This window comes from Sorex araneus, chromosome 7, assembly GCF_027595985.1.
Source record: "Sorex araneus isolate mSorAra2 chromosome 7, mSorAra2.pri, whole genome shotgun sequence".
Taxonomy (NCBI): domain Eukaryota; kingdom Metazoa; phylum Chordata; class Mammalia; order Eulipotyphla; family Soricidae; genus Sorex; species Sorex araneus.
The window spans coordinates 47,194,684-47,208,461 of NC_073308.1; the positions used below are offsets into that span (position 1 = coordinate 47,194,684).

Genomic DNA, 13,778 nt, shown 5'->3' on the forward strand with positions numbered 1-13,778 from the left:
TTGGAGGGACATATAGGATGATGATCCAACCTGGGTCTGCCAAATGCAAGGCAAACATCCTACCCACTGTGCTATCACTCCGGCCCTTCCTAGGAAGTTTTGACTCAATGGATTGGGAAAGAGTTTGGGAACCCCACAGGAATCTCATCTCTAATGGCCCCTCAGATCTGTATCTGGACCAGGGAAGAATGCACTCCAATGCACTGCAGAGCCAGGAAGAAAAACAATTTCCAAGGGTCACAGGCAAGAAGAATTTTTTTCCTCAACACACCTAGAAGACTAGATAAAGATACTATCTTTATCTAGTCTATGGAACTATATGCACAATGGACTACTACTCGGAGATTAAAAAAAAAAAAGAGGAAACTTCCTGGGGGAACATCGAATGCCCAGAGGCAAGAGCAAAACTGATCTTCAGAAGGAAGCTTGCCACTGGGGCAGGTGTGGGGTTGGGTCAGTTAGGTAAAGGACACTAGAATTGTTGGGGGAAATGGGCCAACCAGAGGCAGCTTGGGGCCAGAGAGAAACTGGGGACTCTGGTGCTGGAATATTGTATGCTTAAAACTCAATCACAAATAACTTTGTAACTCACAGTGATTCAATAAAACTAAACTTAAAACAATTAAAAAACAACCAAAAAAACTCCCTCATCTAGAGAATAAAACAGGACTGAAACATGACAGCACACATGTTTAGGTCATTTCACGCTGGGCAGATAGAGGCTTGTGAATTTATCGGTGCAGTTACTTGCTTAAGTAAAGGAGTGGGAGGTCTCTGAGGGAACTGGCTCCCATCTGTTGTCAGGTACTTTCAAAGGGAAACTGCTGATGGGTGCACTGAGATCTCACTCATCCTTACAGACAAGGCCCTGGTGCTCTTAACTCCCATTTTGCTCTCAGGTTTCCTTGTGTAGAAAAGCTGAGGGCTTCTTGGCTTTTGACTTTAGTTTTATTTTCTAAACTTATCCAGGAAAGGCTTTTTAAAAAGTAATGAAATGCCTTCTCCAAGCAATAACTTGGAACCAGAATACACAAAATAGAAAACAACTCACAAATTTTATTAGCATTTATTTTATTACATAACATTTATAACACTTAACTGTGTATATCAATAATCGATGAGGAAAATGAACCATTTTATGAATACAAAACCACATAAAATCAAGGTGTACAAGATGAGGATTTTTATCACTTTGGTCGAATAGTATTGAAAAATATCACTTGATATAAATGATCACAAATGGTTAGAAAATGCTTTTCTTACTATTTTAACACAGTCTTCAATTAAAATTATCCATGATAGGAAAGAATAAATTATTATTTCAAAGTTGAATCACTAAATAGACAAGAAGTACTGAAACTTATATTAAAAGCTATTAACATTGTCCTAATGCAATGCTATCACAGTGCGTCAGACAGATTACATATTTATTGGCCACTGTAGGACTGCAAGAACATTCGAGAGAGCATGCACTGAGCAGATAAGAAGCATTATGTCTTAAGGGCTTACTATGTTCCACTGACTTATACCATGCTCAGTGCTTAAAAGGCATTAAGTCTTTGATCCTAACATCCACCCTCTATTATCTTCCCATTTTTTCTCTTAAGGAAACTGGTGTTTAGAGAAGTTAAGCAACTTGTTTATGCTAGACATCAATTGCAATGGAGACTTATCGGGTAACTCAATGAGGTTCATTTACATTCAACTACACATTTGACATCACAAGACATGCATGGGCCTGGTTGAAACAGCCATTAGGCACTATAGCCTCTTTCATCTCTTACTAATATCAAGAAGCTTGCTTATGGGTTCAGCTGTTGCAAGGAAATCTTTCTTCCAAAGTCTGCTTAAAATAAGTCAAGCTAGGAAGAAAAAGGAGCCTACTGATGAATGTCAATGTGTTAAAATTTGGAGATAAAGACACTTGAGTCTACCTATCATTTAATAGAGGTTTAAAGAGTTTAAAGTACATTGTAAAGATGAACCTGCTTCACACGTTTCAAAAATCATGATTAGGATGCAGATTAGCATGAGTCAGAAAGTTCAGAACTTTTACTTGATTCTGCCAACTGTAAGCATTCTGATATTGAGAAAAGCCCTTAACCTATTTGAGATTCATTTCTTTTCCTTTGGAAAAGAGCAAAAATTTTACCACATCAGAGTTGCTGTCTATTGAACAATAAACATAAAGCATCTCGTGTATGGGACTTCCTCAATAAAATGCAAGTTCTCTTCCTCTTCTCTGCTACTGTCACACACACACAAACACACACACACATACACACACACACATACACACACACACACACCAGCCAGCTTACTAAAACCATACAAACCTGCACTGCTACTGTCACACACACAAACACACACACACACACATACACACACACACACACACACACACCAGCCAGCTTACTAAAACCATACAAACCTGCACAACCTGACTCTCCAGTCTCTTCCCTCTTACCCCTGTACCTCTTCAAAGCATGGACTGCCTGAGTCATCCGTGTCTTCTGGGAAGAATGGATGCCTGGAACTGTCTAATCAATTCCTAGCCTGGAAGAGGCGGAGGGAGGAGTGCTTCCTAAGCCATCTCAAGGCAGAAATGGTTGCATTCATCTGGTAATGACACTTTCATGGGCCTTGGGAACTTTATAGAGGAGATAATTTAGACTTTTCAGATGTCAAGGTCCTATTCCCAATTGGACTGCGAGCTCCTGACAGCACGGCCCGTGATTGTAAGTTTATAACGGCTAAGTTCCTGTACAATCCTCACATTTCTAAAGATTCCAGAGAGAATGTACTGACTGAGCAAGGAATATACCTGATAAGTCTAACAGGTTGGATTTTAAATACATAACAAAATATATATATATATATTTATATCAATTCTTCTATGGTAAGGGTAGGCAAACTTTGGTCTATTTAGGAGACTTAAAGGTGTTTCAGACTGATTTGTTTTGGGGTCACTTGATGCATGTTTCAGATTTATTTTTATTTGTTTTGGGCTCACAGTGCTTGAGGGCTACTCCTGGTCAGTTCTTGAGAATTGTTTCAGGGGTTGCTTGGGAGACCTCGTGTGGTACTAAGCATCTACCCCAGGCCTTCTGCCTGAACGCAGGTGCTCAGCCCTGAATAATCTTTCTAGCCTCCCCCACCCTCTAGCCCAGTTTAGATTTTTTATGCTTAAGATCACATATTAGCAATTATTCTTTTAATAGTAATATAATGTGGGGTCCAAGATATTTTTTCTTGGAAAGAGGAGTCAAGACCCAGTTTGAATTTCTTGATTTTGTACATTAAAGAAAGCCAATCTTGTTTTAATGTCAGGGTCTTAGCTTGGCAAAGCAAATATTTCAAGCCCAAAGGCTGTGGGCAGACTCCTGAGCTAGTTTTCAGTCATCCGACTCATCCCAGTGGCCATAACCATCCCCCTCATCTGGCTCTTCCGCATTCTCATTCTCAAAAGAAGCCTCTTCCTCTTCTTCTTCCCGTATGATCTTCATCAGCTCCAGGAAGCTGGGAGGTGAGCCCTGATCTTTCATTTCCCTAAGCCTGCACCAGAGAACTTCACTCAGGCTTGCCCCGGCCATGACTTGTTCCAAGCGAACCTGATCTGCAATATTCCGGGGAATAGCCCGTTTCTCCACAGCTTTCCGGAGCAGCGTTTCTAAGCGTAAGACATAGGCCGAGACTTTCTCTCCTTCCTCCTGATAGGTCTTCAGATACTTCACCTGGGAGGTCCTGCGGCTCTCCAGGCTCCCAAATACTTGCTTAAATGCCTCCAAACAGTCCTCCACACCTATGGACGGATCGTCTGCCTGCAATATGTGCATGAGGTCCAAGGCAGGACCACGCAGACTTTCCATCAACCACCTTTTCTTTTCTGCCTCCGCTACGGGCCACTCTCTAATGATCTCAGTGGCCTGTTCCAGCCAGACTTCAAAGGGCTCTTCCTCAGGGCCAGGCACAGTGCTCCCGGAGAACACTCTCAGTTTTCGGTACCTCATGGGGAGCAGAGGCTGAGGCGCATGGGCTATCACCTGTCCCACCAACTGGGCCAATACCTCTGGAGACACGGGGGGCAGAGTGGCTGGATTCACTCCTTCATACCCAAGGACTCGGAACATCCCCGTGATTGTCTGCCCCTCTTTTTCTAGAAAGAGATTCAGTCTTTCCAGAAACTCCATGTCCTGATTAGGGGTCTTAAAGACCACTTTCCAAACCCCCCCTTTCCCCTGCACCTCAGTGGGAATCAGTGCGACATCAGTGTCTTCCAGTAGCTCTAACAAGACAGCATAGGTATTCTCCTGCTTCCTGAATATTTTGCCAAGCACTTTGTAACTGCCTAGAGCTTGTAAAGTTTCCTCGAAAACCTCCTGAATCTCAGCTTCCTCACAGTCCGCTGGGATCCCCGTGACCATCAGAGATTTCTGATCGTCTACATTCATGATCTTGCACCAGTCCTCCAGCAGTGCCAGCGCCATCCTTCCGAGGCTTTCCCTCCCTCTAACCTATGGGCACCGATTCGCTCGAGGCGCAGATGGGCACGCGTTAGGATGGAGACCACGCTGGGTGAGCGTCTAAGCTCAGGGTCCACCAGTGAATGGGCTTAGGTCAAGCCAACAAAGTCACTCCAACAAAGTCTCAGTCTTCCAGGCCCAACCCCCGGAGTTGCCCTGTGGCACGAACTCAGCGCTTCCCGTCAGTCTCAAGGTGTGTGGACGATGCCTGGCACAGCACCACGGCCTGTGGCTGCTGTTTTTCTCACTGACCGAGCAGCTGTGGAGTGATGATGAACCCTCACGCAAAGCTGACGCACCTTCAGGAGCTGCTTTCACTAGTCTCGGATCCTGCTGTGTTGCTTCTCTCTAGATAGTGGGAAAACACGTTCGACTCTGGCACCGGAACTCCGGGAGAGAAGTCTCACAGCAGAGTGGCTTGGACTCCTAGGGAAACAACCGTCAGTTTTAGCACCAAGCCCTCTCCTGCCCACTGAGTTGGGAGGGGAGTGGGTGAATGACTGGGGGCGTTGTCTCACCCCGTATCTCCCTGTCTCTCGCTCCATCAGATCCCCTCTTGGCTTCCAGGCACACTTTCTTCCCTTAGGGACCCTCCCATTATATGACCTATCTACCATTTTTGCATTAGATTTAGTAACAAATATTGGAGACCCCAGTAGGGACAGCCTCTTTCCCCAGGAAGAAAGAAATCAGGACATGGAGCGAGGTACCGGGATTATGGATTCCAAAATGTTCCCCGAGAGTGAAGGAGCTTACTTTTGCAGCTTCTTGCAGAGACACGTGTCCCCCAACTTCACAAAGGCCGCTCAAGGTCCTAGCTCCAGCCAAGTCAACTGCCCTGTTACACATAAACAATAATGTATTTTTATCACTCAAAAATATCCAGTGACAAACCATCAATGCACATAGTTTAAAAAATGACTCACAATTTAAATCTACTAAACAATGTTGAGTTGCTTCATTTCTTTGATTCAAAAGCCCATTCAAAATTAAATACTTTAGGGGCTGGAGTGATAGCACAGCGGGTAGGGCATTTGCCTCGCAAGCAGCCGACCTGGGTTCAAATCCCAGCATCCCATATGGTCCCCTGAGCCCCGCCAGGGGTGATTCCTGAGTGCATGAGCCAGGAGTGACCCCTGTGCATTGCTGGGTGTGACCCGAAAAGCAAAAAAAAAAAAAAGAAAAAAAGCAAAAAAACCCCCAAAATTAAATACTTTAAGCTAAGCCATTTAATAACAATGTTATACAAGTATAAACTTAATAACATAATAATGCAGGCATAAGAACTATGGGTACGGTAATGAAATCTTTTACAGGACTATGTTAGAATAAAGAATTGATTCTCTTGTCACTTCTACTCAGGACTTGCAAAGGCACATCTAAGATTTTCTTTTGCTACAAATGGGACTTTTATCATTGCCACTGAACTTGAATGGGTCACTGGAGGAGAAAGGAGAGGTAGCACCTCTGGGGACAGCCTTAGGGAAGAATTCCTAGTGTGTCCCAGTGACTGTTAAGGAGTATATGTTACGGGCCTGTGTCATCAGTCTGAGTGAGATCCATATGCCACAGACGCTGCTCCCACTGCAGAATATTTCCCTGATATTTGCTCAAGGTGCTGGGGGCCAGAGGGAGATGCTGAATCACATCCTGAGCCAGCAGCCCTAGTGACCACTCCTGCCCACTTAAGAGCCAGTCCTTTCTTTTTTTCCCCCCTTTTTTCTGCTTTTTGGGTCACACCCGGCGATGCACAGGGGTTACTCCTGGCTCTGCACTCAGGAATTACTCCTGGCGGTGCTCTGGGGGAACCATATGGGATGCTGGGAATTGAACCCGGGTCAGCCGCGTGCAAGGCAAATGCCCTACCTGCTGTGCTATTGCTCCAGCCCCACCAGTCCTTTCTGAGACGTGGAACAGACCCCCGCATCCCCTTTTATCTAGAGGAAAACGAGATGAAAAAAGACATCAAATGAAAAAGGCTCAGCAAGAAACCTCTCTAAGGTCTACATAACCGGGGGTAGGCTATTTGGGGGTGGCTCTTCCCCCGAAGGAAATCCCGAATGCAATCTGACCTTCAACTAAAAAAAACTATGGCAACAGTGTATCATGCCCTTGATACACAGTGGGGGCTAGGGATGGAAATATCTGGGATGGTGAATGTGTAGAAATCCTGTACTTTCTCACATAAAGATAAGATAGAAAAAGAGACTTTTAGTCTTCACCCTGGGAAGTGGTGCTGATGATTTAGCATAGAACTGGAGCGAAGAAGAAGGAATTCACGTGGACAAAGGGCTTCCCCCCCTTTTGGGCCACATCCGGCTGTACTCTGGGATTACTTCTGGCTCTGTCAGTGCTTGCAGGACCTTATTGGGTGCTGAGGATTAAACCCTGATGGCTGTGTGCAAGGCAAATGCCGCACCCACTGTTCTACCCCTCTAGCCCTAAGAACATTACAGGCTGTGGAGCGCATCCGGTGCTGGGACTGAAAGCCTGCGGGCGCCATCCACCAACCGAGGAGACTGGTCCTCCCCCTCTGCCTCTCCTCATCTGGGGGCCCCTCCCCTCCTCTTGGGTAGGTTCGTCTCCAAACTGTGACTGGCTGTCTCAAATCTCAAACCGTTCATCAAACTATAACTCAAGGTCTGGGGCCCGGGGATGCGGTACCCGCAATTGCCCCTTCCGGGGGGGGGAAGGGCGGACAATGGGCCCGAGTGATTGGTCGCACTGCCCAGAGCCAGAAAGAGCTGAGCCAAAACCCACCCTGCGTTCTGAGCATGCTCAGAGCTCCCCCTCCAGCGGCCTAAGGATCCGCTTCATTTCTGCGGGACTCGGCTACACTTGGTTGGGATGGATGGGGACAGGTTTGTGAGCCGCCAGCGGGAGTCTCAGACATGGGCAAAGACGTCGGGTGGGAGTACGCCAGAAAGGCCCCATCGAAGATCAGATGGCACAGATCAATCTGCCCCCTGGTAGCCCACCCGCCTGGGTGGGCCGCGCGGGCAGGTGGAGGCTGGCCACATACCGACCCAATCCCCACAAATCTATTTTCTGCTTGGCCTTACACGGTTCAAGGCACCCAGTCGCATCCAGCACCCCACCTCCAAGGCCCGCAAGGCAGGCGCGTTGCCAAGGCCCCCCTCCCCCGCAAGCGGCTCCCGGGGAGCCGGGAAACCCCGTCTCTGGCGCAGTGCGCAACAGGGGCGGGGGAGGGACGCGGCGAGGCGGGCGCCCTAGGCCGCTCACAGAGCTGCAGAAGTGGGGAGTGGGTTTCAACCTGCGTTTCGCCCACCCCTCCTTTCTTTCTATTTATTTACATATATTTGGAAGGTGGGGAGAAGACACCAAATCGAGATAGTCTAAGGCGCCAGCGGGGCTTGGCTCATTCTCTAGGCCGCAGCCCGGGCCCGCACCACCGGGAGTAGGTCGAGGCCCGGAGCTGGAATTTGCAGGCGGCTCTTGCACGCACCGCGGACGCCCGGCATTCTCTAGACCACCCTCCCTCTGCGTTGGCTCTGCCCCTTTGCACATCTGCCCGTCCAGCTGTGCGCCCCCGCTCCCCCCTCATCACCGCACGCCAGAGAGGTCCCTCTCGCCTCCCACCGAGGCCCGTGGGGTCGACTGAAGCTCGGGTGCCCCGCGCCCCGTCTGGCCTGCACCTGTCCGCGCGGCCCGCCCGCCCGATCGCCCCCATCCTCAGTGCCCTGCCGGTGCCCTGCTCCCCGCCCCGAGGGTCCCAGCGCCTTCCCGAACATCGCCCCCCAACACGGGGTGGGGGGAGGGCGCCCTCCGACCCCCGGGCCCCTCCGCAATGCGGCGGGGACTGGGCCAGCCGGCGGGGGGTCCGCGGGCCGCGCCCGGGGGGTCTGGGGGCCGCGCCCGGGGGGTCTCGGGGCTCCGGACTCACCGTGGCGACCGCCGCGCGTCCGTGCGCTCGCCCAGGGTCCGGCCGCCTCACTGCTTCACTTCCGGAGCGCGGGGCCGCCGTCGCCGCCGCCCCCTCCCCGCGCTGCAGGCGGCGCCTCCCCGCGCGCTCCCGCCCGCGCTCCGCCCGCCGCTGCCGGCAACTGGCCGCCTCTCGGCTCGCGCTGCCGCAGCCCAGACCCAACTTTGCAGCGCGGCGGAGCTCGCGGCGCGGGGCGTGGGCTGGGCGGGGGGGAAGCGGGGTCAGGGGGAGGGCCCGCGAGGGGTGGGGAGCCCGCTCGCCCCCCGCCTTCCTTTCTGTGCACCTTGCGGTAGGCAGAGCGCGGCGCCGCGGCAGCAGCCGAGGGTTTGTGCACACGCGACCGCCAGGCTTAGGGATCCGCGGACGGACGGACGGACGGGCGGGCGGGCGGGCAGACGGACGGACGGACGGAGAGGACCCTCCGCACCATGGCCGAGAGGAAGCCGTCCGGGAAGGCGGCCGAGGACGAAGAGGTCCCTGCCTTTTTTAAAAACCTGGGCTCGGGCAGCCCCAAGCCCCGGCAGAAATTCTGTGGCATGTTCTGCCCGGTGGAAGGGTCCTCGGAGAACAAGACCATCGACTTCGACTCGCTGTCGGTGGGCCGGGGCTCGGGGCAGGTGGTGGCTCAGCAGCGGGACGTCGCCCACTTGGGCCCCGACCCGCAGACGCCCTACTCGCGCCAGGGCCGGCGGGAGCCATCTGTTGAATCGGGCCGGAAGGTGGAGATCCGGCGGGCCTCGGGCAAGGAAGCCCTGCAGAACATCTACGACCAGGTGGGTCTGGGGGCGGGGGAGGGGGTCCCCGCGTGCCCGCTGTCCCGCCCGTCCTCGAATACTGCCTCCCGCATCTGCACGCGCACCCCGCCCTTCCCGCCTCTTCCCCGCGCCGGGCGCGCTGCGGCTGGCGCTGGGCGGTGGGCGGCTGTGTGCGCCCCTCCCTGGGCCTGGGCACTGGGGTGGGGGCGGGAGGGGGGAATCGCTGGGATAGGAGGGGCCCCAGCCGGGCAGGGTGGGGTGGGGATGGGCGGCGGATCTGTTCTCGATCCCTCGGGGCGGCATCGGAGGGCAGCGGGGCCCGGGTGCCCCACCCTTTTAGCCTCCGCTGGAGCCCGGAGCGCGCCGTAGAGGGTCGGCCCCGAGGGGCCCGCGGGGTCCCTCGGGGGTCGGGCGGCTGCGGGGGGCTCCGACGGCGGCTCCGGGCCGCGCCCTGTGCACGCCGCACCACGCCTCCTCGAGCGCCCTCCCCGCCCCGCACCCCCACGCGGCTCTCGGTGGCGAGCTCCGAGGCCAGCACCATGGTCAGCGCCTCCCTGGACCGCCAGGGAGAATCTCGCCACCCTCCACTGCTGGCAGTCGGCACGAGAAGACTGAGAGGCGGTGGAGTCGCCCGGGAAACCCAGACGCGCCCCAATAGCCCAGGTGGAGAACAAAGTTCCTCTAAGTACCGCAAGCAAGGGCTTCCCGGAGCGCTTCCCTCGCCGCTATTTGGGAGGCGCGTTGGAGAGGGGGACCAGGCGGATTGTTAACGTGCAAAGGGGGAAGCGAGGGAAGGAAAGGAAATAGACTGTCAAAGACAGAAGCCCTGTGCCGTACAGCAGGGAAACAAAGGAGGCCAATTTGGTAATCCCAGACAGCAGAAAATGCCAGCTCTGACAAATCGCAAGTGTTTTAAGTGCAATGATTTCTCACACCATATTTTTTCTCCAATCAGGGTGACCTTCATAGCCCCCCCAGCCATTATTTCTTCACGGACGAATTACGGTGTGAAAGGTTTTAACACTTGTTTTCTCTTTCTCTCCCACGTGCCTGGGTGAAGATATCAGTCAGTGGCTGGGTTGTGTGTTGAATGCCCATTGTTTGCCGTGTCTTGTGGAGCTGGAGGAAGGTTAGCTATAAAAAGTCCAAGGTGATTTCTTCTTAAGGGGCTTCCAGATTGGCGGGGAGTGGTCTTTACATCTTTCCTGAGTGATTTCACAAACGCTTATCTGCACTCGGGTTGTGCACGGACGGCGGGCAGTTAAGCATGGCTAAAACATGTTACTGTGTCTTGAAGTGGCATAGTATTTTCCAGATGTAGACTTACATATGATCAGTTCTAAGAGAGACTGCAGTCATTTTCTGATAGGGGCTACTAATGAATTTATTTATCCCTCCGCCTTGGCCTCTGATTTATTCATAGAAGAGGGGGGCATCAGCTATAACATTTCACTCTCAGTCAAGCAGAAGAATCCAAATATAAAAACTCACCTTTATTTCAAGTGATCAGACAACCGGAGTAAATTTTTCTAATAATGTGACATCCTGAAAGCTGAATGTAAAATACTTCCGTATATGAATACATATTGGCTGAGGGCCAAAATCATATCTCATCATAGTTATGTGAGGAGCCTCATCTTCAGCAAGTTGTACAAGCACTTGTAACGTGAGTAGGGAGGTGCCTGGACATTAGGTGTGAGATTTACAAATAAGCCATTCAGAGGGTAGAGATTCAGGATGCATTCCCTATAACGATGGAGCAAATCACAATTCATATCTGAAAGACAAACTTTCACTGGGTTGAAGGGCATCACCTTTCTTGACACTTAAATATTTGTTCATCAGAGCTTTCTTTTTTCTAATATTCCCCATATTTAATAGAAACTCCTAAATTGTAAGTCTAGGACTCATGGAGGAAGAGATTTGAAGAGGAAATACCCAACCAAAATCCCAAGGAAGTTTGGTATTAACAAAGTCTGGTTTATTTTAGTGGGTTACTAATGTTGGTTCTTTCTCAAGCCCTTTCTGCAATTTTTTTTATAATGTAGGAGCATTGCTATTTATTCAGCCATTGATTAAGCTGATTGAATTGGGCATGAACTCCACATTACTTTTTTTTAAAATTTAATTTTTTAAGTTAGTTCACAATGTTTGATTACATTCAATTGTGCAATTATTTCTGAATTTAAGTTTTAAGTCTTGCCTTATCACAGAAGGGGTGTTCTTTGGAATTTTTCCCTCAGTCATAAGATCATTTCAGTGCTTATAGAGTTTGAATATTTTCTTTTTATAGAAGAGAGAATAGGTATTTGGGTGTATATGTATATAGTAATAGTGATTTCCAAAACCACAATTGACACATCATTCTAACTGTATTGAGTAGTCATGACATAGATAATAAGTGGGATCACTGCCAGCATCTCAGTAATTACTGTTGGGTACCTAAAGCACAGATGTGGGAGAAACAAGAGGGGTGGATCCTGGCCCCTCAACACGTCCTTCGAAGCTTTATTTACAGACACAGTTGCCCCTTGGTGTTCAGAGGGGATTGGTTCTAGTACCTCTGCCATGAAAGTAAAGAGGGATGCATTGTTGACCTCTTTCTCTCATACCCGAGACTCTTGGGCCTTCAGCCCTCACCCTTGCTTCTAAGAATCTCCTTTGTCCCTTATGAGTTACGAGTTAATCAAACCACCTCTTTCGCTAGGGAAACTGGCCAGTGCATCCATCCCTAAAGGATTCCCAGGGAGTTTTCTCAGCAGAAAATATGCTGCTGACTAGAGTAGTAATGATTTCCCACCTCTCCAGGGAAGTGTCAGTAGTCAGGTTAATACAATAAGTCTGTAAAATGCTTTCTCTTTTTACTTGTAACTTTTAAAATTTAATTAAAGAACCGTGATTTACAAAGTGATTGATAGTTGTGTTTGGGGCATGTCACATTTCCATACCAATCCCACAGCCTGCGTCAGCCTCCCTCCACCAATGTTCCCAAATTCCATCCCCACCCTCAACCCCCACCAGCCACCTTGGCAGGCCCATTACAAAGTTCCGGTGGTTTCAGCTTAGATCTTATGTTTTCAGTATCGAGTCTGTGTTTGGATATATAGCTATACCATTCTCCCACATCGTAACAGAAACCTCAACCCTTGTTTGCCCATTACCTACTTTTCTCTTCCTCTTCCTCCCAAACCTCTTGATTTCTTTCCTTCTCTCTGTTTCTCCCCTCTAAACTCTGGGGCCGAGGGTGTTCCAGACTGTGAAAAACTTTCTGACATTCCCATCTGTTCAGTGACCCCATCTCCACGCCCCCAGTTGCTTCTTCCCCAAACTGATGCTCTGTTTCTCTGCTGTATTCTTACTATTCAACAGTATCCTCCGCCCTATTTTTATGGGAAGGGCCCTTATGTATTTTTTCCCTCTAAAAGTATGGGGCTGGAGCAATAGCACAGCAGGTAGGGCGTTTGCCTTGCATGCAGCCTGAGTTCAATTCCCAGCATCCCATATGGTCCCCTGAGCACCACCAGGAGTAATTCCTGAGTGTAGATCTAGGAATAACCCCTGAGCATCGCCGGGTGTGACCCAAAAAGAAAAAAAAACAATAAAAGTAGCTAGTACAAAATCACTCTCTTCCCCTTTATATACTCATTCCCCATTTTTAAAAAGTCTCTTCTTTGTTGTAATCTTAACTAGAGACAAATCCCTGGGACCGAAATTGCCCATCTCTTACGTGACTATCTATTGTCCTCAGAGACATTTATTTGATAATGGACTAGTCTGTTCAACAAAATGAATGTATAGTTAACAGAATGTGTGGTAGAACTTTGGCTGGAAGCCTACATGAGGCATTCATTTGAGATCTAGAACGTTGTGTTGTTTCAAAAGAGGAGACAAATACCAACCTCTGGGTGTTTAAGGTTCCAAAACCTTAAGACCCATCCAGGCTCTGATAGAAAGGGATGCTTATAGATTCAAAGCAAATACTGACAACTCATAATTATTGGTCACGCTTGACTTCCTAAATAGTTATCAAATCATTGACATAATTAGTTAGGTTCTTAAGAGTTCATTATAGAAACTGTAGTGCATGCTTCATCTGTGCACTCCCCTGAGCTTTCTTCCTGTTCCTTCATGGCCCCTGTTGCTATCAGGTGAGCACTCAAATGCCAGGCTCTCACACTGGGCCGAGCATCACAGGGGAGTGGCCCCTGGGACCACGGAATACTTCTGAGTACTCCCTGTTAAAAAAAAAAGTTAATTGGTGATGGATAGTACAGGGTATAAGGCACTTGCCTTGCTCTTGGCTGACTCTTGTTTGAACCATCAGGAGTGATCCTGAGTGCAGAGCCAGGAGTGAGCCCTGAGCAACTCTGGGAGTGCCTTAAAAAAAAGTAAAAGAAAAGTTAGTTGTAGTGATACATGCAATATGAAAGGTGCTGTTTGAGGGCTGGGGAGAGAGTTCAAAGGGCTAGTGTGCAGATTAGCGTGTCCTGAGAATACAAAAGAACAGCCCCCTGAGCACAGTACATGGCAAGGACTCTGAGCACTGCTGGGCGTGGT

At 49.7% G+C, this 13,778-nt stretch overlaps 2 protein-coding genes across 2 annotated transcripts in view; one reads left to right on the plus strand and one right to left on the minus strand.

Moving 5' to 3' along the window:
- Positions 1-1,036: 1,036 nt before the first annotated feature.
- Positions 1,037-8,616, minus strand: PNMA2 (PNMA family member 2). The gene is made up of 3 exons (XM_055144726.1): positions 8,428-8,616; positions 5,280-5,361; positions 1,037-4,949 (listed from the first exon to the last, which is right to left on the minus strand). The coding sequence occupies exon 3, from the start codon at positions 4,485-4,487 to the stop codon at positions 3,396-3,398; it is 1,092 nt and encodes a 363-aa protein (XP_055000701.1). The 5' UTR covers positions 4,488-4,949; positions 5,280-5,361; positions 8,428-8,616; the 3' UTR covers positions 1,037-3,395.
- A 240-nt stretch (positions 8,617-8,856) lies between these two features.
- The window catches only part of DPYSL2 (dihydropyrimidinase like 2), a 151,168-nt gene continuing 146,246 nt past the window's right edge, over positions 8,857-13,778 (plus strand). Inside the window, exon 1 of the mRNA XM_004619136.2 lies at positions 8,857-9,239. Coding sequence (XP_004619193.1) covers positions 8,895-9,239 — 345 coding nt within the window. The 5' untranslated portion in view covers positions 8,857-8,894. The remainder of the gene's footprint in view (positions 9,240-13,778) is intronic.